This window comes from Bos mutus, chromosome 2 (genome assembly GCF_027580195.1).
Source record: "Bos mutus isolate GX-2022 chromosome 2, NWIPB_WYAK_1.1, whole genome shotgun sequence".
In the NCBI taxonomy this organism is placed as follows: domain Eukaryota; kingdom Metazoa; phylum Chordata; class Mammalia; order Artiodactyla; family Bovidae; genus Bos; species Bos mutus.
Genome location: NC_091618.1, coordinates 3,466,056 through 3,489,589, shown reverse-complemented (window position 1 = coordinate 3,489,589; position 23,534 = coordinate 3,466,056). Strand labels below are relative to the sequence as shown.

Sequence of the window (23,534 nt, the reverse complement as noted above, 5' to 3'; positions counted from 1 at the left end):
TGAGGTCCAGTGCTTGGCTCGAGAGGATCCCCGAGGCTTAATATGAACCCCAGAGAAGGATTGGCACTCATTCCAATCCTTCCCATCCCAGGAAGCCTTCTAGTTACTAATCTGCACCTTTATCCTCTGGGACAGCATGGTTAACACTGAGTCTATTGCCCCCAACAGCCAAGAAAGAGATGCAGGCAATCCCCCATGGTGGGGGAAATATCTGTGGTTATTGTTAGTCTTGAAAAGGAATTTTATTTAATATCTCTGTAGCAGAATTATGGGAGTCACTTTTGATTCTACTTGAGTAAAAATTCTCTGCAAGTTGACAGTGACTGTGGAATGAAAAGTTAACACATCCCAGGAAAGCCACCCTCCTGGGGAAATGAGACTGATCTTCAGGGATGAGGAGACACATGGCCAGCCTGGAGTCAAAGGTGAGCTTTCAGCACCAGAGCAGGTATGCTTGCAAGAAGGCCTTGGCCTTCTTGATCTAGTGACATGAGTCACTCTCCTGGGACTCGCTGGTGGCTGAAGTGTGGGTGTGGGGGTCCTCCAAGCCCAGTGGGACCATTGAGACTCCAGACCTGGAAGCTCCCTGGGAAGCCCAACAGAGCAGGTGAGCTCCATGCTGTAGTGAGGGGAGCAAGCTTCCTGGCCCAGGAGGAGCTCTCTGAGGGCGACTAGGTGCAGAGGAAGTTGGGAAAGTATTGATAAAGAGGGTTGTAGCTCCTCATGTTTCTTTTCAGGCAGTAGACGAATTTCTGATCGCATGCGCAGAGCTGCTGCTGGCAGCGGGACCCGTGTTCTGCAAACAGGATGCCAAATGCAGGATGAGAAAGCAAACAGACGCTCTGTGACACTGACTCCAGGCTGGCCCTGGAGCAAGATTTCCTGCTAGCCTGAGTGGACACCCCAGTCTCCTTCCTACTCTCAGCCTGAGGAGGGATCCCAGCTTCTATGCTGAGGGTGCATCATCGGATGGAAGGGGCACAGCCACTAGCAGCCCAGGGTGAGGTTTGAGCCCAGGGAGACCCAGCTCCTGCCCTCAGGGAGTCTCCAGTCTGATGGAGAACACAGATACCCTCCAGAGTTCCCAGTATGATGGTGGAGACAGCTCTGGCTCTGGAGAAACTCCAGTTCTCAGAGAGGAGAGGCCATCCCCAGATTTAACTTTGAACTCAGATGGACCTGAGCTTGAATCCCAACTCTAGCTGTGTGTGCTTGGCAATCCTTTTTGAGTCTGTTTCCTCATCTGTAAAATGGGGACATTAAACCCACCCACAGCAAGCAAAAGGACATATGCAGAGCACTTGACTCCTACAGCATGTTGAGCCTAAGACCCTTCAACCTGTCCTTGGAGGTCAGACACAGCTGCAATAATCCTGCCTCTCTTGCCCCCATCTCTGCCCACCCAGATATAGACTGGCTGAGCTCTCGGGACAGCTGACCTCAGAGACAGCAGGAACCCAGGCTCTTCAGGTGACCCGAATGGAGGCCCCAGCCTTACCGCAGATGATGAAGCCCCACGCAACCCTGTATCTGTAGGCCTGTGTCAAGACGTCACAGTCTTGTGTCTCCATCTGGGCGTAGCAGTGGTCATGCTTCCAACAGCACCTGTCGATGCAAGAGCCTCAGATCCCAAGCAAAGGGCATCTGTGCCTTGAGCAGAAGCCACCATGTTGGTTAAGGTCTGATCAAGAAAGAATCTCATAGTGGCTAAGTCCTTCCATTAGGGTTGCCCCACACTTGTACCAGTTCACAGGCTGGCTCTCTCCTCCTGGGCCCATGGGGAGACTACATTTCCCAGCCTCCTTTGCAGGTATGTGTGGTCACATGACTAGACAGCCTGTCGGCCAGGGAAATGCACAGAACTTCTAGACCTACCCATAGAAACCTCCCACTCTGTGGTCCTCCACTCTCTCTCTCCATCTCAGCAGGAAGGAAATGTCCCAGCTAAGGGCTCTGAGGCCATAGGGAGAGCCACAAGACAGGAGAAACCTGGGTCCTGGAATTGATACGTGATTCACATAGTTAAGTGAGCAAAAACTAAACTTCAAGGATGATAGGCATGGACAACTGTATTTTTTTTTAGATTTACAGAAAAATTGAGAAGATTGTACCAAATGCCCCCTTCTACCCCACACTAGTTTCCCCTATTATCAACATCTTTCATGAGTATAATACATTTGTTACAGTGAACAAATGAATTTGCTGGTTGTTATTTAGTCACTAAGTCATACCCAACTCTTTTGCGACCCCATGGACAGTAGCACTAAGCTCCTCTGCCTGAGGGATTTCTCAGGCAAGAATACTGGAGTGGGTTGCCCTTTCCTTATCCAGGGGATCTTCCCGACCCAGGAATCGAACCTGCGTTCCCTGCGTTAGCAGGCGGACTCTTTTCTACTGAGCCACCAGGGAAGCCCAACAAACCAATATTGACAAATGATTAAATAAGCATTAACTAAATAATAACATATCACTGTTGGGTCCTTAATTGTTGAAGTCCATAGTTTTGTTTTTTGTTTTTTTAATTTCCTCAGTGTTTACCCAAATGTCATTTTGCATTCCGGTATCAGGTACAGACACCGTATCACACGCGGTTGTCCTGCCTCTTTAGGCTCCTCCTGGTCATGGCATTTTTGTCACACCTTCCTTGTTTTTGATGACCTTGACAGTTTGGAGGAATGGCAGTCAAGTCTTTTGTAGGGTGCTCTCCTACTGGGACTTTGCTGATGCTTTTCTCAAGACGGGTTATGGGTGTATTTTGCAGCCTATGTTGCCCCCGTTTTGGCCACTGGGAGCACCCTTGTTTGGTTCCTATGCTCTTTGACATACTCTCATCAATGTGGGGTTTGGTTTAGGTTTATTTTGTTCAAGGCTTTCCTTACTTTCGGAGAAGGCAATGGCACCCCACTCCAGTACTTCTGCCTGGAAAATCCCATGGATGGAGGAGCCTGGTAGGCTGCAGTCCATGGGGTGGCTGAGGGTCGGACATGACTGAGCGACGTCCTTTTCACTTTTCACTTTCATGCATTGGAGAAGGAAATGGCAGCCCACTCCGGTGTTCTTGCCTGGAGGATCCCGGGGACGGGGGAGCCTGGTGGGCTGCCGTCTATGGGGTCGCACAGAGTCAGACACGACTGAAGTGACTTAGCAGTTCCTTACTTTGGGGCACTACAAAAAGCTCTGGTTCATCTTGCATACTTCCTGCCCAACTCCTTGGATCCGTCATCCATCCAAGAAGCCCGGGCTCCTCTCTTGGAGAAAAGTATTGGGAACCAGGTGTGGGCGCTGGGCGTTGCTTGCTGCTTCTGGAGCATTGTTTCTTTTAGGGCCTTTCAGCTGACAGAGCAAAACACATGTGTGTGTGTACTGACCCATGGATACACACATATATTTACATATTTCTACATGTAATCATCTGCATCTATATTAAATTTTATGTTTAGTTGCTAAGTCATGTCCAACTCTTTCGAGGCTCCATGGAATGTAGCCTGCCAGGCTTCTCTGGCCATGGGATTTCCCAGGCAAGAATGCTGGAGTAAGTTGCCATTTCCTCCTCCAGCGATCTTCCCAACCCAGGAGTTGAACCCACATCTCCTGCATTGCAGGTGAATTCTTTTACTGTTGAGCCACCGGGGAAGCTCCTGTACTAAGCTAGCCAGGAGTTTCTACTGAAGTCTCAACTCTAATCCATAATCACATAGAACATTCTAGCTTCCTGTCACTGCTTGTCTGGTCTGTAAACTCCCACTCCATGTGCCCTTCACTTGTGGAAACATCCCATCTCATTATACATGTTTAGCTGTATAAGAATTGGTAACCCTGCAGGTTGTATTTTGCAAAGAGCAATCTCTCCCACCTCACATGTTCTTCTAGAACACTGCCACTTCCCAATCAAGAAGTGGAAACTAGGCCGTCTCCATCTTAAAGCCGTTGTGACTGCCTAGACCAAGAGAACAGCAGAAGTGATGCAATAGCGTTTCAGAGGCTGAATCATAAAAATGCCATGCTCTCTGGTCATGCAGCTCCAGACCACTCCCCCTGGGGACCCGAGAGTCACCGGGCTGTGGGGAAGTCCATACAGCCTTAGAGAGGCTTAAGGGAGAGGAACTGAGGCCCCTGGCCCATAGTCTCAACTAAGTTCCCAGCCAGTAGGCAGCAACAACTTGCCAGCCTTAGGAGTGAACCTTCTAGAAATTGGATCACCCCGCCTCAGCGGGGCTGCCCAAGCTGAAGCCAGGTGGAGCAGAGACAAGTCATCCCACCAAGCCTTGCCCAAGTGGCAGAAACTTAGCCAAATAAATGGTTGTCATTGTTTTAAGTGACTACATTTGGGGGTCTTTTTTTATGTAGTGGTAAGTCAACTGATACATTAGCCACTGAGATTCTGGAAGTTACTGGATACATCTTGGGCAAGTCAGTTAACCTCTTTAAGACCCCGTTTTCTTATCTATAAAATGGTGCTTAAACGCTCATATTTCAGAATTGATATTGAATTAAATGAGATCATGTGGGAACAGAGCCTGGAGCCTAAAGGGAAGTTATGACCATTGGCTCACCAATCAGTCCCATCCATGGGGGTGCCATGACCCCCCCAGCCACAGTAACAGCCGTAGAAGCCATAGTACTTCAGGGCGGGCTTTCCAGTCACCTTCTCAATCATCGACTTCAGGTCCAGCAAGCTCCCTGGGACAGCAGGCACACCTGAAAGACAGCCATGTCCCCGGATGAAACCCAGGCATGCCTGCTCCCACTTTCCCGCATGCTCCCACCCTTTCTTTCACCTTGGGGCTTGGAGGGACCAAGATGACCCTTTTTTATCCTTCCCACTCGTGAGAGAGGAATGAGAAAATTGAAGGCAAACAGTGTAGAGGAGGGGTTAGAAGTCTGGATGTGGAGAATGAGCCACTGGGTTCAGGTCCCGGCTCTATCGCTAATGCAGAGTATCACTTCATCTCTCAGAGCCTCAGTTTCCTCATCTGCAAAATGGGGGCCCTACAATGAATGCCTACCTTTTGGAGACACCATGAGGGTTGAAACAAGGTAAGGTATGTACTTTCCAAACACAGTGACAGACACATAGTGAGTGACCAAGGAATATTGGGGATAATGAATATGGTATCCGTATGCAGTAGGCAGAAGGCACTTCCTTTCTCTCCTGATGACACACCCCTCCCTCCCTGAAACGAATACTACTTGAAGCAGGAGGCACAGAATCCTAGAACAGCGTGGGACCTGCAGGGATCTCTGAAGCCAGCTCCCTCATCTCACAGATAGGAAACTGCAGCTCAGAGGGGCGGGTGCCTTGCCCAGGGTTTTGCAGTGTGCCGGAGGCCCTCTCCCTGCACCTGGCCTCCCGCTCCTCCTGCAGTCTCTAGGGATCTGGAAAGGCATCAACAGGACAGCCTGTCAGAGGCTGTGTGCTTGGTAATGTAGGTCATGTAGGGGTTGTAGGAGAGACCTAAAGCCGAGCTCCCCTACACTGGGCTGTCACCTCTAGGTGGGAGGTGGGAGCAGGTGGGGTGTGCAGAAAACCTGGACAGGCCTGAGCAGAGAATGTCCAGGATCGTGGAATGGAGTATTGCTATAAGAGTCTTGTTTTCTGATAGCTTTATTTTTCTTTTTATTTGGCATCAAAGTAAAATATCTGCCTCCCACATCTACAAGCCCCATATCCTCCACATAGCACCATCTATCCATATCTCCTCCTGGGATCCTGCCCCAGCCTGGCCCGTCAGCAATTATCCTGTGTCAAGGATGAGGAAACAGAGGCTCAGAGAGGTGAAGGCTCTCGCTGAAACTGACATGTTCAGGGCGGAGCCAAGATTCAGAATCAAGTCTCCAGGCCCTCTGTGACTGGTCTCCTTCCCACTACCTTACTGTCCACAAGTTCAGGGCTCTCAGAGCAAGCACTTACTACAAGCCAGGAACCAAGCCAGCATGAGGAGGCCCTTCATCTCCAGGGTTCTGGAAAAGAAAACACAGCCCATGACATGCCAATCAGCAGAGGTCCTCATGGCCTATTCAGACCCCGCTCCTGGCTAAGGAGGGCTGCTCCGTGGCCCACTAGGCCCCACCCTCTCATGCTGGGCAGTAAACAGGCAACTGAAGCTTGAAAAGATGAGGCAAAAACCTCAAGGAGTTGACCCAGGAGATCTCTGGGAGGAGAAGGGGCACCCGTGGGGTGTTGTCCCCATAGAGATGGGAGAGAATTTTCCCATCAGAAACGCCCCAAACCCAATTGTTCCTCCTTGAAAATTGTTTTCCAATTATATTTTATGGCTGTGTTGGTATAAAAACAAATGCAATCCAGGCTGGATTCACTCTTCTACATTCATGATATTATATTTATTTTTTTCTCCTGACTTTAAAAGAATTTAAAATTGAAATATTCTTAGGACTTCCCTAGAAATCCAGTGTTGAAGACTCTCAGCTTCCAGTGAAAGGGGCATGGGTTTGATCCCTGGTCGGGGAACTAAGATCCCACATCATACAGTGCAGCCAAGAAAGTAAAAAAATAAAATAAAATGTTAAGAAGTTCTGCTTCTTTAAAAAAAAAAAAATTAAAGCAGTTTCATAGGCCCCAGGCACTGTGTCTACCTAAAAAATAAGTCAGCCCTGGCTGTGCACAACAGTTATGAAGGGTAAGTATCATTGTTCTAAGGGAGAAAAATGTGTACCCCAAAACGTGTCTCTTTGGTGTAGGGATTAATTTAGGCTGGTTATTTTTAAGAAGCAGAAGGTTTCTTTTTACTTCCCCCTTGGCTGCCTTAAGAATTTAGATAAAGAGTCTGTTCCAGGCATAGAGCTATCAGCAGAGACATGTGCAAGAAATCCGGGAATAGGTGTGGTGGGGGAACTTGATGGGGCCTAGGGATCAGAGTCCACCTGTGTTCCACGGTTCTCCGCAGGCCCGGCAAACATTTGGACGCCAAACATTTGCCTTTCCAACTTTGCCTTCTTCCCCTTTGAAGTCCCAAACCACTACACACAACATCCTCTTTGGTCTTTCTCGCTGAAGATGGTTATTTACGGTAAGGGTTTGGGCCATTTTGGTGAGTCTCTGTTTTCCTGGATCTCTCCCATGTATACATGTTACAAATTTTTTGTTTCATTTCGTCTGTTAGTCTGTCTGATGCTGATTTGATCCTTAGACCAACCAGAAGAACTTCTAGGTTGGGTAGAAGAGAATTTCTTCCTCCCCAACAGTTCCCATTTTGCTAGTAAAGAAATGGAGACTCAGGGACTTTCCTGGTGGCCCAGGGGTTAAGAATCCACCTTGCAATGCAAGCGACTTGAGTTCAATTCCTGGTTGGGGAACTAAGACCCATACGTTGTGGAGCAACTAAGCCTGAGCACCAGGACTAGACGGTCCGTGTGACACAGTGAAAGATCTCACATGACCCAATGAGGATTGCACGTCCCGCAGCCAAGACTTGACTCGCCAAATAAATAATAAACAAATTGAACAGAAGAAGAAAAAGAAACAGAGACTCAGAGAGTTGAAACCACCTGCCAGGAGTCACACAGCCGGCAAAAACTGGAGGCGAGATTCAAACCCAGGCCTGGCGCACCCCTCACTGCTCCACACGTCCTCCCTGCCCAGAGGGGTGTGTTCTCCTTTGAGCTGAGAGGATTGGGGTCCTTCACAAGCTCTACCCCATGGGCCTGGAGACCCCAGCTTCCCTCCCCAGCATCTCCCTTTGGCAAATACATGAATCCCTAACCCAGAGTCCATAAACGTCACGCCGGAAGGCAAGGGAAATTCCTCGTGTCTTGGGCTGGTGATGGATTCTAACTTGCCTCTTAAGAGCTTCTTGCTGATGGCTGTCTGCTTCCCTTTCCTCCTTCGATCCCAAAGCCCTTGTTCACCCAGAGCTGCTTGGCTGGCCTGGAGTCTGCTGGGATTCGACTCTGATGCCCTGCCTTCTCTGATCTCTCAGTTCAGTGATCACTCTGCTGGCCCTCTGCCCCAAGCCCCTGGCACCTCCCAAGGCCTGGCTCCAAACATACAACCTCCATCTCCAAGGGCTCCCAGCTGCTGGGCTGGCCTCTGTGGGCCAGCTTTAGTCCAGAAGCTCCTCTGAGTTCCAGGAACATTCCTGAGGGTTCTGTCCACCCACAGCTTCTGCTCTGAGAGCTCTAAACAGCCAACGAAGATGACCCTGGACCCTACCTTCCAGGCCAATCTTCCTCACTGCTTCCTGGGGCTGTGATAGAAAGTGGACGCCAGCTGCCATGTACCGGGCAACTAAGACATTCCAGACACCGTCCATGTCCCCTTAAACCTGCCAGTGGCTCCAATGAGTGGGGACTGTCAAAGCTGCTGGCATGGTCTACCCTCTAACAGTCATTTGTTGAGTGAGAGAATACCCACTGCTGATTTTGCAGATGAAGAAATGGAGCCTCAGGAAGGGGAAGTGAGATGCCCAAGGATTCAGCCTGGGACCATGACTCTATCCTTTGACTGACCCTCCTCCACTGCTTCCAAGCAGCCTCTGTGTATTAATCATCTTGCTCATTTTCTGTATTTCATGATGCTTTGACATCTTGGGGACCTTGCTAGGCTCAGCCCCTCCAAGACTAGCTGATTCTTAGATAAAGCAAAAGGCTTTTCTGTGAACAAGGCTTTGAAATGCAGACCAACAGATCCTAAACTCCCTTGTCCAACCACCTCCTCTATGTCACTCTCACACTCTGAGCTACTATATCCCCTGGCCTGAATCACCCCAGGGCCAGGACCAGACCACCAGGGATCACCCCTACAGCTTGAAGTCTGCTGAAAGTGTGCAAGCTGGCCAGTCCTCAACTGCTTACCCTGCCCTGTCTTGCCTTCTCCACACCACCCAGGCCAGGTTTTCCCTCATTTCTTCTGCCTCCTGAGAAAGCCCTGGTGCTTCCCCTGTGGCCCTGCAAGGTGCAGTGTGTCCACTTCTCTTGGAAACTGTAACAAACTGTCTCTCAAATGCAACCATCTCCTGATCCGTGGGCTTCAACATACTTGAAGAAAGCCAAGATCCTAGCTGCACATCCGAACATCTTGGGACACGGCTCGGCATTGAGGGAGCTGTACCAGGCCCCACACAGAGGGCTCTGAACACTCGCAAAAGATGCTTCACGGAGAAAGTGGCAAAGGCTGGAAAAGTGGACCATCCATGAAGCCCAGGCTCCAGGAGGAGGACGTGGGGTTGACTATTTTTATCAAGCAACCACGGAGGAGAATGAGCTAAGCCAAGAGATAATTGTGGAGTGGAGCAGAGGCTGCGGTAATGAGAAATGCGGAGAGAGGAGACAGCCTGACAGAAGCATGGACACATGGGGGCCGGGAAGCGGCGGGTCACCGAGGGGACGGGTTCTCCAAGTCCACGGGCAGCAGCCTCCCTGCTCCCAGGATCCTGCCCCCAGCCCGTTCCTGCCTCTCACCTGACAAGGACCATCAGCGCTAAGCCCCCGCTACACAGATGGTGCTGCTGGGACCTTCCGACGCCTGGGGGAGGCCACTCGCCCTCTCACAGCCCCTCCCTCTGAGTGCCCTCCCCCACCGCCTCGGGCCAAGCAGCCCCCAAGGAGGCTCCTCACCAGCGACACCTTCTCTCTGGCCTCGGGCTGGAGCGGAGGCAGGAACTGGGCCCAGCTGGTTTTAAGGGCCTCCCTGCCCACTTCCCACACTGCCTGCGTCAACTCCAGGCTTCCTAGTAACACACAGGAAACCTTACTCCACCCCTCAAGACCCCTGGGGATTTTTTTCCCTCTCTGTGTAGAGAGGCAGCTATTTCCTGACCCAAAGTCGGGGGTCTGGATGGCTTTCAGGACAGACATGGAGGCCACTCATGGTCAAGGTTCTTCTCCAGCAATAGCCCATTTTTCCCTGACATCCCCCTGCCCACACACGTACACACACACACTTTACTGAGAAGATGTGAGCTCCTTCCTCCCTCCGCCCTTGACTCTTTCCTCTCTCTCTCCCACCATGACAGCAGCATCAGAAAGAAAGCCCCTCCGTGGACCCTCATGAACCCTTCTCTTCCCAGGACCTAGACAAAACCAGCACCATGCCCTGGAACCCCGCAAACTCATCTCAATATGGAAGGTATTTATTGAGTGTCTACTCCCTGCCAGATTGTTGCTGGAGACCCACTGTGAATAAGACAGACACCCAGCCCCCAGGAGCCTCCCTTCTGGTTGGGAAATATAAATAAATACAGTGTGTCCAAGGGCATTACCTTCCGTGGGAAACGTCCTCTCTGTTCTTTCACATTTCTTTTTCTGCCTCTTTTCCTCCCTCTGCCTACAGGTGCACACCAGCCTCTTCACTCCAAACCAAACGAAAGGAAGCCCCACCCCACCCCCGAAAAAGAAAACATCCCTTGCTTCTGCCGACCTCTCTCCAGCTTTCTTTTTCTCCTAAAAACCAAAACTCAGGACAGAGACACCTCTTCTTGCCCATCACCTCCTCCCTTCTGAACCCCTTGCACCTGCATTCTGTTGCATCCCTAAGACAGCAGCCAAGGGTCCCCCCAAACCTGGTCTAGCCCAAGCTTGGGCTTCTCCCAAATACTCCATCCCACTGACCACCTCCTCCTACTTGAAACTCATTCCCTCTGGTCTTCAAGAAGCCACAGTGTGCCCTCTGCCCTCCTGCGGCTCACCCCCTGTCTCTGTTAACCCTCAAATGCAGATGTTTTCAAAGGACTTGCTCCCCCTCTCTACCTCTCTCACAGGGTGGGTTATCCCTGTGCAGGGATTAAGGTCATATTTATACACAGATGTATAAAGAAAGCTGAGCATCAAAGAATTGATGCTTTTGAGCTGTGGTGTTGGAGAAGACTCTTGAGAGTCCCTTGGTCTGCAAGGAGATACAATCAGTCCATCCTAAAGGAAGTCAGTCCTGAATATTCGTTGGAAGGACTGATGCTGAAGCTGAAACTCCAATATTTTGGTCACCTGATGTGAAAAACTAACTCATTAGAAAAGACCCTGATGCTGGGAAAGATTGAAGGCAGGAGGAGAAGGGGACAACAGAGGATGAGATGGTTGGATGGCATCACCAACTCTACGGACACGAGTTTGAGTAAACTCCTGGATTTGGTGATGGACAGGGAGGCCTGGAGTGCTGCAGTCCATGGCGTCGCAAAGAGTCGGACACGACTGAGCAACTGAACTGAACTGAACTGTCCCAAAAATCCCTGGCCGCTGAAGCATCTGGCACTAACTCTCACACAACAGTAACCCTGCTGCTAAGTCACTTCAGTTGTGTCCGACTCTGTGCAACCCCATAGATGGCAGCCCACCAGGCTCCCCCGTCCCTGGGATTCTCCAGGCAAGAACACTGGAGTGGGTTGCCATTTCCTTCTCCAGCGCATGAAAGTGAAGTCGCTCAGTCATGTCCGACCCTCGGCGACCCCATGGACTGCAGCCTTCCAGGCTCCTCCATCCATGGGATTTTCCAGGCAAGAGTACTGGAGTGGGGTGCCATTGAGTGGAGTGCAAATGACTGAATTCACAGAGGAGAAAGGACAATGTCAGGTCAAAGAGCCTGAGCTGCCCATCAGACAGAGAAGTCTTGAAAACTGAACGTCACCTCTGACTACTCATGTCGCCTGACCTCCTGAGATCTCAGTTTTACCATCTGTAAAACAGGACAATAACAGGAGCAACTTCATTTTATAATTGTGATTTGATGAGATGAGACAGGCAGAGAGATTCAGCACAGTGCCTGGCATCTAGGAGGTATTTACTGATCATAACTGCTATAAATATTATTGCTGTTATGTCTTTCCACTAAACTGAGAGCCCCACGAAGGTACATTCTGGGTCTGCTTCATTTCTGCACCCCCAGCATCTGGCACATAGTAGGTGCTTAGGTAGCTTTGTTGAGTAAATGGATGACTCCTCTGGCTCTAGCTTCATTCTCATCGCACTCCCCAAGCCCACACTTTAAAATATAATTATTAAATATATTTTATAATTATATAAATAATATTATATTGGTTTCTATTTATATATAAATTATATTTATATAATGTCCTGCAGGAACCCCAAAACTAAACTCACTGTGTCCCCCATGACTCAGCCCCTCACACCTCCCCATCTCTGGTAATGGAACCAATCATTCATGCTTCAGCATTAAAACACTCAAAACACTTCAAGTGGAGACTTTTGAATGCAAGATTCTTCTCTGGTTAGTTTCTGACCCCAGCACTCAGAACAAGACGTAACCCATGGTAGGGTCCACAAGACATGTCTGTGGAATGAATTAAAACCCCGTAAGCATGCTGGGCACTTGGCGTGTCTGTCTCATGAAGTCTTGCCCAGGGTCAAAGACCTGGACAGCCGTTGACACCCAGATACTGTCTTGCCCTGAGGCCCTGGGTGGCTGAAACACCCCTAGTCTCATCAAACTATTTGATGCCCCCCAGGAAGCTGGCACATAGAATAGGATTGCCCGGGACTCACTGCCAGAAAGTCTACATTGAGTCTTCCTCCTCCAGGAAGTTTCCCCTGATTGCTCCTTCTACAGGACATTTGCCTGTCTCTGCAAGGTAATAGAACTCATCACACACACTGTCCACTTTGGTAATTCCTGTTGGAAGAAATGACAAGGCCAACAGCTCAGGAAGAAAGAAGAGAAGAACTCAGTATCAGTGAGTTTCCATAGTGCCACAAGCAAAAGACAAGTTTGGTGTTCATGACCTTGAAAGTGAAAGTGAAAGTCGCTCAGTCGCGTCCGACTCTTTGCAACCCCAAGGACTATACAGTCCATGGAATTCTCCAGGCCAGAATACTGGAGTGGGTAGCCTTTCCCTTCTCCAGGGAATCTTCCCAACCCAGGGATCAAATCCAGGTCTCCTGCATTGCAGGTGGATTCTTTACCAACTGAGCCACAAGGGAAGACCAAGAATACTGGAGTGGGTAGCCTATCCCTTCTCCAGGGGATCTTCCCGACCCAGGAATTGAACCAGGGTCTCCTGCATTGCAGGCGGATTCTTTACCAACTGAGCTATCAGGGAAACCATCCATGGGATTTTCCAGGCAATAGCACTGGAGTGGGTTGCCATTGTCTTCTCCAATTCATGCATTAACCCTCACAAAATCGTGTGGGGGTACAGTGATTCCATTCTGTCAGTAAGGAAACTGAGGGGCAGATGTTAGTTTGCCCAAGGTCACACCTAGTAAAAAGTAGAACCAGACTCTTAAGCCTGTCCTGTCACTTAAGTCCAAGAATTTTCCATTACACAAAGAGGTTGAAACCCAATAAAGACATAGTGATTGGGATTTTCCCAGGACATCCACCAAAGTGTCACATGATTTCCTTATAGACCAGATGGAGAAGTGAAAGCTGATTTAGAGTTACAACCTCATATTACCAGTAACTGATGAGTCGAATTGGATCTTTGGTTATATAGTTTCAGCCCAGGGCAGTATGTAACCCTTGGAAATGCTTTGCTTTTCTTATAGAGTTCCTTTTAAAAAATGGAGTTAATAGCTGATGTATAAACATTAGATCTCAGCCTGAGATCCAGATTTCCAGCTTCTGCTTAAAAGATCTAGCAGTCCTGGCTCTGGGGTTGAGAAGTGGCCACACCCACAGACTGAACATGTGTTTGACTTTGCCATGGTGGTCTTCCCCATTCCTTCTGCCCACCCTGACTCTCGGCTGCTCTCTGCCTGGTGGGCTCTCTAAGGGTTTGCCATAGAACTCAGTCTTGAGTTCCATCCTCTCCACATGTTCATCAGCAATGGGACAGGGGGTGCCTTGAGAGCAGAAACCATCTCTTCCACAATCGTGTTTCAAGTGCCGAGTTCAGAGCCTAGTACTTAATAATTGCTCAGTAAACACTGTATAAGCCCCTTAAAGGAACCCATCCCAGGATGAAGAGATTACTGAAGGCCTTCTGAAAGAGGAGGTGCCTTGGCTGAATCTTTAAGAGTAGCTTGGAGAGCTTGGAACTTTGTGCACTGCTGGTAGGAACGTAAAATGGTACAGCTGCTGTGGGAAACTGTGTACGGCAACCCCTTAAAAACTAAAAGTTCAGTTCAGTTCAGTTGCTCAGTTGTGTCCGACTCTTTGCCACCCCATGAATCACAGCACGCCAGGCCTCCCTGTCCATCACCAACTTCCAGAGTTCACTCAGACTCACGTCCATCGAGTCAGTGATGCCATCCAGCCATCTCATCCTCTGTCATCCCCTTCTCCTCCTGCCCTCAATCCCTCCCAGCATCAGGGTCTTTTCCAATGAGTCAACTCTTCGCATGAGGTGGCCAAAGTACTGCAGTTTCAGCTTTAGCATCAGTCCTTCCAAAGAAATCCCAGGGCTGATCCCCTTCAGAATGGACTGGTTGGATCTCCTTGCAGTCCAAGGGACTCTCAAGAGTCTTCTCCAACACCACAGTTCAAAAACATCAATTCTTCGGCGCTCAGCCTTCTTCACAGTCCAACTCTCACATCCATATGTGACCACTGGAAAAACCATAGCCTTGACTAGATTAACCTTTGTTGGCAAAGTAATGTCTCTGCTTTTGAAAATGCTATCTAGGTTGGTCATAACTTTTCTTTCAAGGAGTAAGCGTCTTTTAATTTCATGGCTGCAGTCACCATCTGCAGTGATTTTGGAGCCCAAAACAATAAAGTCTGACACTGTTTGCACTGTTTCCCCATCTATTTCCCATGAAGTGATGGCACCAGATGCCATGATCTTGGTTTTCTGAATATTGAGCTTTAAGCCAACTTTTTCACTCTCCTCTTTCACTTTCATCAAGAGGCTCTTTAGTTCCTCTTCACTTTCTGCCATAAGGGTGATGTCATCTGCATATCTGAGGTGATTGATGTTTCTCCCAGCAATCTTGATTCCAGCTGGTGCTTCTTCCAGCCCAGCCTTTCTCGTGATTTACTCTGCATAGAAGTTAAATAAGCAGGGCGACAATATACAGCCTTGACGTACTCCTTTTCCTATTTGGAACCAGTCTGTTGCTCCATGTCTAGTTCTAACTGTTGCTTCCTGACCTGCATATAGGTTTCTCAAGAGGCAGGTCAGGTGGTCTGGTATTCCCATCTCTTTCAGAATTTTCCACAGTTGATTGTGATCCACACAGTCAAAGGCTTTGGCATAGTCAATAAAGCAGAAATAGATGGTTTTCTGGAACTCTCTTGCTTTTTCGATGATCCAGTGGATGTTGGCAATTTGATCTCTGGTTCCTCTGCCTTTTCTAGAACCAGCTTGAACATCTGGAAGTTCATGGTTCACGTATTGTTGAAGCCTGGCTTGGAGAATTTTGAGCGTTACTTTACTGGCGTGTGAGATGAGTGCAATTGTGCAGTAGTTTGAGCATTCTTTGGCATTGCCTTTCTTTGGGATTGGAATGAAAACTGACCTTTTCCAGTCCTGTGGCCACTGCTGAGTTTTCCAAGTTTGCTGGCATATTGAGTGCAGCACTTTCACAGCATCATCTTTCAGGATTTGAAATAGCTCAACTGGAATTCCATCACCTCCACTAGCTTTGTTCATAGTGATGCTTTCTAAGGCCCACTTGACTTCACATTCCAGGATGTCTGGCTCTAGGTGAGTGATCACACTACTGTGATTATCTTGGTCATGAAGATCTTTTTTGTACAGTACTTCTGTGTATTCCTGCCACCTCTTCTTAATATCTACTTTTAATAAAATTAAAAGTAGAGTTACTAAATGACCCAGAAATTTCCTTCCAGGTATGTGTCCCAAAGAATTGAAAGCAGAGTCTCAAAGAGATATTTGTACAGCCAGGATGATAGCAGCATTCTTTACAATCACTAAAACATGGAAACAATCCAAGTGACCACGGACGAGTCAATGAACAAATAAAATATGGCACCATGCAATGATATTCAGCCTTAAACAGGAAGGAAATTCTGAAATAAGTCAGTCACAAAAAGACAAAGACGGTATGATTCCACTTATATGAGATACTTAAGAGTAATCAACATCCTAGAGACAGAAAGTAGAATGGTGGCCAGAGTCTGAGGGAGGGAGAATGAGGAATTAATGTTTAAAGGGTGCAGAGTTTCAGTTTTACAAGATGAAAAGAGTTAAGAAGATGGATGGTGGTGGTTGCACAACATTATACACATACTTAATGCCGCTGAACTATGTACTTCAAATGGTTAAGATGGTGAATTTTAGGTTCTGTGTATTTTATCACAATTTTAATTCCATAAGGCGCCATTTTTTTCCCTGCATGGCACTTATCATTGTCTTTTTTTTATTATGTTGTATGCAGTTTATTATTTGACAATTTTTTCCTTTTGCAAACCTATAGATGATTTATCTAATAACATTTAGGTACAAATAATGAAAATTCTATATACTTGAAATGATTTCATATTCACTGATCATAGTTCTCAAGATTAAACCAACAAATCATAGAAATATTCCAATGCAACAAACTAGTAAATTGGATTTTTTCTTTTATAAACTTCTGCCAATTATCAACATTCAGCTAACTTTAACTTCTCCCATTAACTTAGCAAAACTTGAGTAATTTAGCAATTTAGTAATTTCTGTTTAGCAATTTCTCATGTCCATTTTACCTTTCTACAGCTTGGCAGTGCTTCCCATTATCTCTAATTCTCTTTGACATATTTTTTTTTTTACTTGTTTATGATGTCTGTCTCCTACCTCTTCCACAAGAGAGCAGGAAGATTCTCAGTCTTGCTCTTCATGACAGTATCAGCTGCTAGCACAAAGCCTAATACTTATGTGGTAGTCAGTACTCATTTGCGGAGTGACAATGATTGGATGGATGAATCAGTTAAGTCTGGAGGCAGTAGCAGCTCCACTGAATTTCAGCCATGACATAAGTTGGCTACAAATAAAGGAACTAAAGAGCCTCTTGATGAGGGTGAAGGAGGAGAATGAAAGAGCAGGCTTAAATGAAATATTAAAAAAACAAAGATCATGGCATCCGGCCCCATTACTTCATGGCAAATAGGTGGGGGAAATGTGGAAGTAGTGACAGATTTCCTCTTCTTGGGCTCTAAAATCACTGCGGATGGTGACTGCAGCCATGAAATCAGAAGACGTTTTCTTCTTGGCAGTAAAGTTAGGACAAACCTAGACAGTTGCAAAGCAGAGACATTAGTCTGCCGACAAAGGTCCGTAGAGTCAAGGCTATGGTCTTCCAGTGGTTGTGACAGCTGGACCATAAAGAAGGCAGCGCACTGAATAATGATGCCTTCAAACTGTGGTGCTGGAGAAGACTCTTGAGAGTCTCTTGGACAGCAAGGAGATCAAACCAGTCAATCTCAAGGGAAATCAACTCTGAATACACGTTTGATTCAGGGCAGAAGGAGAAGAGGGTGTCAGAGGATGAGATAGCTGGATGCCATCACTGACGCAGTGGATGTGAACTTGGGCAAACTTCGGGAGATGGTGAGAGACACAGAGGCCTGGCATGCTGCAGTCCATGGGGTCGCAAAGAGTAGGACACGACTGGGTGACTGAACAACAGCAGTGAGTTGGCTGCTTGCCCTAAAGATACACACAGCCAGCCCTGTCTTGAGCTGTTACACACGTAACAGACTCAACTTCAACTTTCACCAAAACTTTTGCTAAAAATGCAAATCCAAACACCTACTTGATAGCAAGAATGCGTTTTCCTTTATCTTTGAAAAATCAGTTCAACTATTTGCTGTCAAGAAACATTCCCTGAACTAGCCTTCCTCTCTGACTCTGTTTCTGTCGTTCGCTTCACCTGGCGTGTTCTTCACCCTCCTTTTCACCTGGCGAAGCCTACTTGTTCTCCCATGCAGAAATGGCCCCTCTTTTTTGGAGGCAGAAGAAACCCTAGGACCACCTGTAGCTCTGAAGACCCAAAACCTAAGACCCAACGTTCTAGGCTCATAATCCTGAGGTGCTCAGGATTCCAGGCCATTCCACTTGTTTTCAGCCCCAACCCAACCCAGCAACCACTTCCTGAGCTGTTCCTGTGAGCAGAGCTCACATGGAATGTGGCAGTAAGGAAGTAGATGCCAAGCTCAATTGAGAGGTCGTGATGCGACCCCTAACTGTTAGGATCCGGTAGATGAGGACAGGTCTTTAGAATGCCAGTGGCTCCCAGAAGAACATCTGAACTCCTTCCCCTGGCTTACAAGGAGGGGCTGCCTCTTCCAGATGCCTTCCCTGATACCTGCATGGCAGAACTCATGGTTTCCCCTTCTGTTCCTGGGTCAATTGTCCTAACCTCTGTGCTGCTGAAGTCAGAAGATCTGTCTCCCCATCAGGCACGTGGCCCCTCATGATCTGCTCACCCCTTTCCAGGCTTGCCTTGGGTCCACCCAAAACCCAACGCATTGCCGGGAAGAAGACTGACGCCTCCCCTTTCCAGTCCGCAGTGCGATGGCCCTCTCTCCCTCCCTCTTGCCCCCTCCCTCTCTCTTCCCCCTTCCTCCTCCATCCCTTCCTTCCTGTTACCCCATCCACTTTCTTCTCTTCCTCCACTCCTACCCCTCTTTCTAGACTTCCCACACTTATCATTCAGTCACTGTTTTGTGAACACCTATTGTGCTGAGCTCTGGTTCTGGGGCAGAGCAATGAACTAAGACAGATGAGAACCACACCCTTGTGGCTCCCATGGACTTTGCATTCTGTAAGGAGTGGACAGAAATAGACAGTCAACAAGAAAAACACAGAATTTGTTAGGTATTGATAGACGCTATGGAGAAAAAATCAGGAAAGGAGGAGTGGGAGTGGTGTGTATGCGTGTGCGCACGTGTGTTGGTGGGAGGGGGCTCGTGGTGGTAGTAACCAGTTTAATAGGGTGGCCAGGAAAGGACTTACTACAGAGGAGACGTGAAGGAGGGGAGGGAGGGAGCAGGCTATAAGGAACCTGGAGAAGAAGTTTCCAAGTAAAGGAAGTGCAAAGGTCCTGGAACAGAAGCACGCCTGTAAATTGGAAGAATAATAAGGAAATCAGGTGTACCTTTGCTAAAATAAAACCTTCTGAACCCATTGCCTTGCCCCAAGCTGGGTAAGTTTCCTGTCTCTGTGCTCTCCCAGCAGCCTGCGAGCTCCCTCATCATAGCATCAGCCACACTCCATTACAACGTCTCCCCACCAGACTCTGAGCAACTTGGGGACTTTTCCTTTGACATTCCAGCACCCAGCATAGGGCTTGTGCTGTGCTTAGTCGCTCAGTCCTCATGTCGGACTCTTTGCAACCCCATGGACTGTAGCCCACCAGGCTCCTCTGTCTCTGGGAATCTCAAGTAAGAGTACTGGAGTGGGTTGCCATTTCCTCCTCCGGGGGATCTTCCCAACACAGGAATCAAGCCCATGTCTCCTGTATCTCCTATTCTGAGGGTGGATTCTTTACTCACTGAGCCATCAGGGAAGCCCTTAAGACATGTTTATTGACTGCCTAACTGAATCAATCAATCAATCAATCAATGAACAAATTAGGCTCTATGAATCCTTGAGAGTGTCTTATTCATCTCTACCCCTGGCAGCATCCAGGAACCCAGAAAAAAACATGTGCTGGATGACTAATAGGAACAGCTAATGCTTATTAAGAACAGACACCATGCTAAGTTTTTTATGTGGCTTAGTTCATTTATCCTTAAAGCGATCCTCTGAGGCAGGCACAACTGTCAGATGCAGTTTGCCCATTGGGACCATGAGGTTCAAAGGTCAAGATATGGCTCACCCAAATCAGATAGCTGGTAGGTGGCAAAGCTCTGCATTGAACCTCGTAAATTTGACACCCAAAGCCATGTCTACTTAACCCAAAGTTAAATTGCCTTCCAGAGATGGGGGCCTGGGATTCGAGGGAGAAAGGGCTAGGGGGAGACAGAGGAAAGGAGAGGAAAGACCTTCCTACAAGGGCGAGGAGTGGCGTCTTCCCCATCTCTGGTCTTCTCTCCGTGAGCACCAAAGTTTCCGGCACACAGAGGGTGTTCAGTAAAAGTTAAGGAATGTTAAATAGTTGTTGATGATTCATTTTCCCAAAGAGGAAAGTTTTGTGTGGTTTCAGTTAAAAGAAATTCTGTCAGATTAACATGAACACAAGTCCCAACTTGAACCCTATGGTGATAACCCTGCCCAGCTTTGCCCCTAATCTTAGGAATGAGCTTCTGGGTAACCTCTGTCTGCTTTTAGGTGAGGCCTTGTCTCCTTAAGAATGACACAGCTGGGGACTTCCTGGCAGTCCAGCAGTTAAGGATCTACCTACCAATGCAGGACACACGAGTCTGATCCCTGTCTGGGAAGATCCCACGTGCTGAGGGAAACCAAGCCCGTGCCCTACAACTACTGAAGCCTGTGTGCCCAGAGCCCATGCTCTGCAACAAGAGAGGCCACCACAGGGAGAAACCCCCGCACCACAACTGGAGGAAGCCTGTGCACAGCAACGAAGACCCAGCACAGCCAAAAGTAAATAAATAAGATTTAAAACATGAACGACACGGCTCACGAGGTTTGATGCATTCTGGGTAAAGGACCCCACAGCCCAAGGGATCTCCCCTCAGGGTCTGTGCCCTGCCTGCCCCTCCCAGGGACCCCTCTCTGGCTCCTCAGATGCCACTTTCTCAGTCTCTCCCACTCCCGCTGGTTGGCTTGCAGTCCCCTGGCCCACCACTGACCTCTCTGGCCTGGCCTCAGCTCCTGTTCTCCTGAGCAGCCTCACTGGGCCACGTCTAGAGCCCCAGGTCCTGCTGGCTCCCCACTTCCAGTCACAGCACTGGGGTCCAAGGGCTGCAGATCCCAACAGGTTCTAGGCCTCCAGAATCCGAAAGCCGCGAATGAGAGGGTGCAGTGAAGGCAGTCCCGGAGGTGGGGAGGAGGAATTTCTGCCCAAAACCAGCCGGGCACCCCTCTGCTCAGCCCCCAGCTCTCCTGGCAGATGCAGGAAGTCCAGCAAAAGCCTGGAGCCTGGGACTGGCTCTCCTGCCAAAGGGGCCTGGGCAGTCACCCAAAGAATCCCAGCAGGGGTAGATGTGAGTCCTGAACTATTCAGGTCATGGCCTTATCTGCTGCACGGGCCTTGCTAATCCCCTGAGCCTGGAAGGATCGCAGCCACCTCGGCCCTGAGCTCGGAACTTTCTGCGGGATCTGACAGTCTACTAAGTAACCTGACTGTTTGCATCCCTGGGCTCCTCAGTCTTCATGGAGGCGGGAGCCTGGACCCAGATCCTGGGGATGGGAGCCTAAGAAAACATGTGGGCAGGAAAGCGATCAGAAGGGAAAGTACTGAAGCAGTCCAGGAAGCAAATGTACTTCTTTTTTTATTTTATTTTTATTAACACCAAAAGCATTTTGCATGGGGTGTAGCCAATGTGCCAGCCTGGATGGGAGGGGTTTTGAGAGAGAGCAGATACATGCAAACGTTAATTAGGATATAAAATAGAATGGATAGCTCAGTGAAGAAATTCAGTGGAGAAAAGAGGCTGAAGAATTCAGCCAGAAGGTAAGAGAAAAAAAACGACATGGTGAGACCAAGTTTGGTGAACAAGGCCCCACTTTATTTTTTTCAAAGTAGTTTTTATACCTTAAGTTATGCATAGAGGATAATGGGGAAGGGTAGAGTCTTGCAGCAAACCAGGCTTTCTTCCTGCAAACTTATCATATGCAAACGCTTGGTGATTTGCATCATCTTCTGGCCCGGAGGCCTGTTAACATTTAAGACCTTTTCTTCAGAAAACTTATTTTACCTGCTGCTGCTGCAGCTAAGTCGCTTCAGTCGTGTCCGATTCTGTGCGACCCCATAGACAGCAGCCCACCAGGCTCCCCCATCCCTGGGATTCTCCAGGCAAGAACACTGGAATGTGTTGCCATTTCCTTCTCCAATGCATGAAAGTGAAAAGTGAAAGTGAAGTCGCTCAGTCGTGTCCGACTCTTAGCAACCCCATGGACTGCAGCCTACCAGGCTCCTCCATCCATGGGATTTTGCAGGCAAGAGTACTGGAGTGGGGTGCCATTGCCTTCTCTGATGACCAACCTAGATAGCATATTAAAAAGCAGAGATATTACTTTGCCAACAAAGTTCCGTCTAGTCAAGGCTATGGTTTTCCAATGGTCATGTATGGCTGTGAGAGTTGGACTGTGAAGAAAGCTGAGCGCTGAAGAATTGATGCTTTTGAACTGTGGTGTTGGAGAAGACTCTTGAGAGTCCCTTGGACTGCAAGGAGATCCAACCAGTCCATCCTAAAGGAGACCAGTCCTGGGTATTCATTGGAAGGACTGATGCTGAGGCTGAAACTCCAATAATTTGGGCACCTCATGCGAAGAGTTGACTCACTGGAAAAGACTCTGATGCTGGGAGGGATTGAAGGCAGGAGGAGAAGGGGACGACAGAGGATGAGATGGCTGGATGGCATCACCAACTTGATGGACATGAGTTTGAGTAAATTCTGGGAGTTGGTGATGGACAGGGAGGCCTGGCGTGCTGTGATTCATGAGGTCGCAAAGAGTCAGACACGACTGAGTGACTGAACTGAACTGAACTGAACTGAGGGGCTAATAACAACTCAGCTGCCACAATAATAATGGTGGAATTAACATTTGCAGGGTACTTACTGTGCACCAGGCCCTGTGCTGAACAGAACACGTGATTTATTCCGTCTAATACAAACGTTAAATCCATGTGCGAAAGTGCTATTCAGACAGGGGTCCAGAACTTGGCCAAGGTCTCACAGCTACCTGGAGCCTCCCAGGAGCTTAGAAGGACTCTTCATTCAGATTTGCAGCCCCTGGTTTGACTTGTATAGTGCTTGACACAATACAGATATTGTCTTCTTTTTTCCCCTCATGATCAGACAGGAAGATAAAAGTCATAAAAAGCAGTCTAGAAATGTATAAAGTTAAAAGTGAACCATACTCCACCCAAGTTAATCATTTTTCAGAATGATTTCTATCCTTAAGGATAATATTTAAAATAACCACAGTTAAGAATAATTTTTATCTTTCTTTTAGATTTTGTCCATATTTGTTTCAGATTTTTGTTTTAAAAGATTTAAAGCCTTAGGGAGTTTCCTAGCGGTCCAGTGGTTAGGACTGTGCTCTTTTACAGAACTCCGTGGCCAGGGTTCAAACCCTGGTCGGGGAACTGAGATCCCACCAGCCATGTTTCAGGGCCAACAACAAAATATTAAAAATGTATAGATTAAATTGGAATTCTTCCAGTTCCCCTCTCCTGCCCTATTTCCAGCCTTCCTTCTCTGCCCACAAGTAATCAAATCCATGAAATTGATGTGTACCTACAAATAATATTTAACATTATTTCCTGGTTTTATTTCTATAGAAATGGAATAACAGTGAACTTAACATCTTGCAACTTGCTTTTTTCACTCTATCCATGGGCAGTCCTAGCAGTAAAGAACCCACCTGCCAATGCAGGAGACATAAGAAATGTGGATTCGATCCCTGGGTCAGGAAGATCCCCTGGAGGAGAGCATGGCAACCCACTTCAATATTCTTGCCTGGAGAATCCCATGGACAGAGGAGCCTGACAGGCTACAGTCCATAGGGTCACAAAGAATCAGACATGACTAAAGCAACTTAGCACACACACAT

General features: G+C 48.1%; 1 protein-coding gene across 2 annotated transcripts; it reads right to left on the bottom strand.

Annotated features, from left to right (window-relative positions):
• Positions 1–264: 264 nt before the first annotated feature.
• PLA2G5 (phospholipase A2 group V) lies at positions 265–20,720 on the bottom strand. Of its 2 annotated transcripts, none has more exons than XM_070379263.1 (5): positions 20,606–20,720; positions 5,912–5,961; positions 4,554–4,698; positions 1,499–1,605; positions 265–796 (listed from the first exon to the last, which is right to left on the bottom strand). In XM_070379263.1, exons 2-5 carry the CDS (start codon positions 5,949–5,951, stop codon positions 672–674), a joined length of 417 nt encoding a protein of 138 aa, XP_070235364.1. In that variant the 5' UTR covers positions 5,952–5,961; positions 20,606–20,720; the 3' UTR covers positions 265–671. The 2 variants fall into 2 exon arrangements, with proteins under 2 accessions (XP_070235364.1, XP_014336770.2); XM_014481284.2 differs by lacking the exon at positions 20,606–20,720 and adding an exon at positions 9,574–9,594.
• Positions 20,721–23,534: the final 2,814 nt, after the last annotated feature.

Excerpts from the sequence above, each read along its gene's own strand:
- PLA2G5 (XM_070379263.1), bottom strand. The coding sequence starts at position 5,951 with ATGAAGGGCCTCCTCATGCTGGCTTGGTTCCTGGCTTGTA. Across the intron at positions 4,699-5,911 it reads GGCTTGGTTCCTGGCTTGTA|GTGTGCCTGCTGTCCCAGGG; the intron begins GTAAGTGCTTGC and ends GCTGTCTTTCAG. Across the intron at positions 1,606-4,553 it reads CCCATGGATGGGACTGATTG|GTGCTGTTGGAAGCATGACC; the intron begins GTGAGCCAATGG and ends TTGCATCGACAG.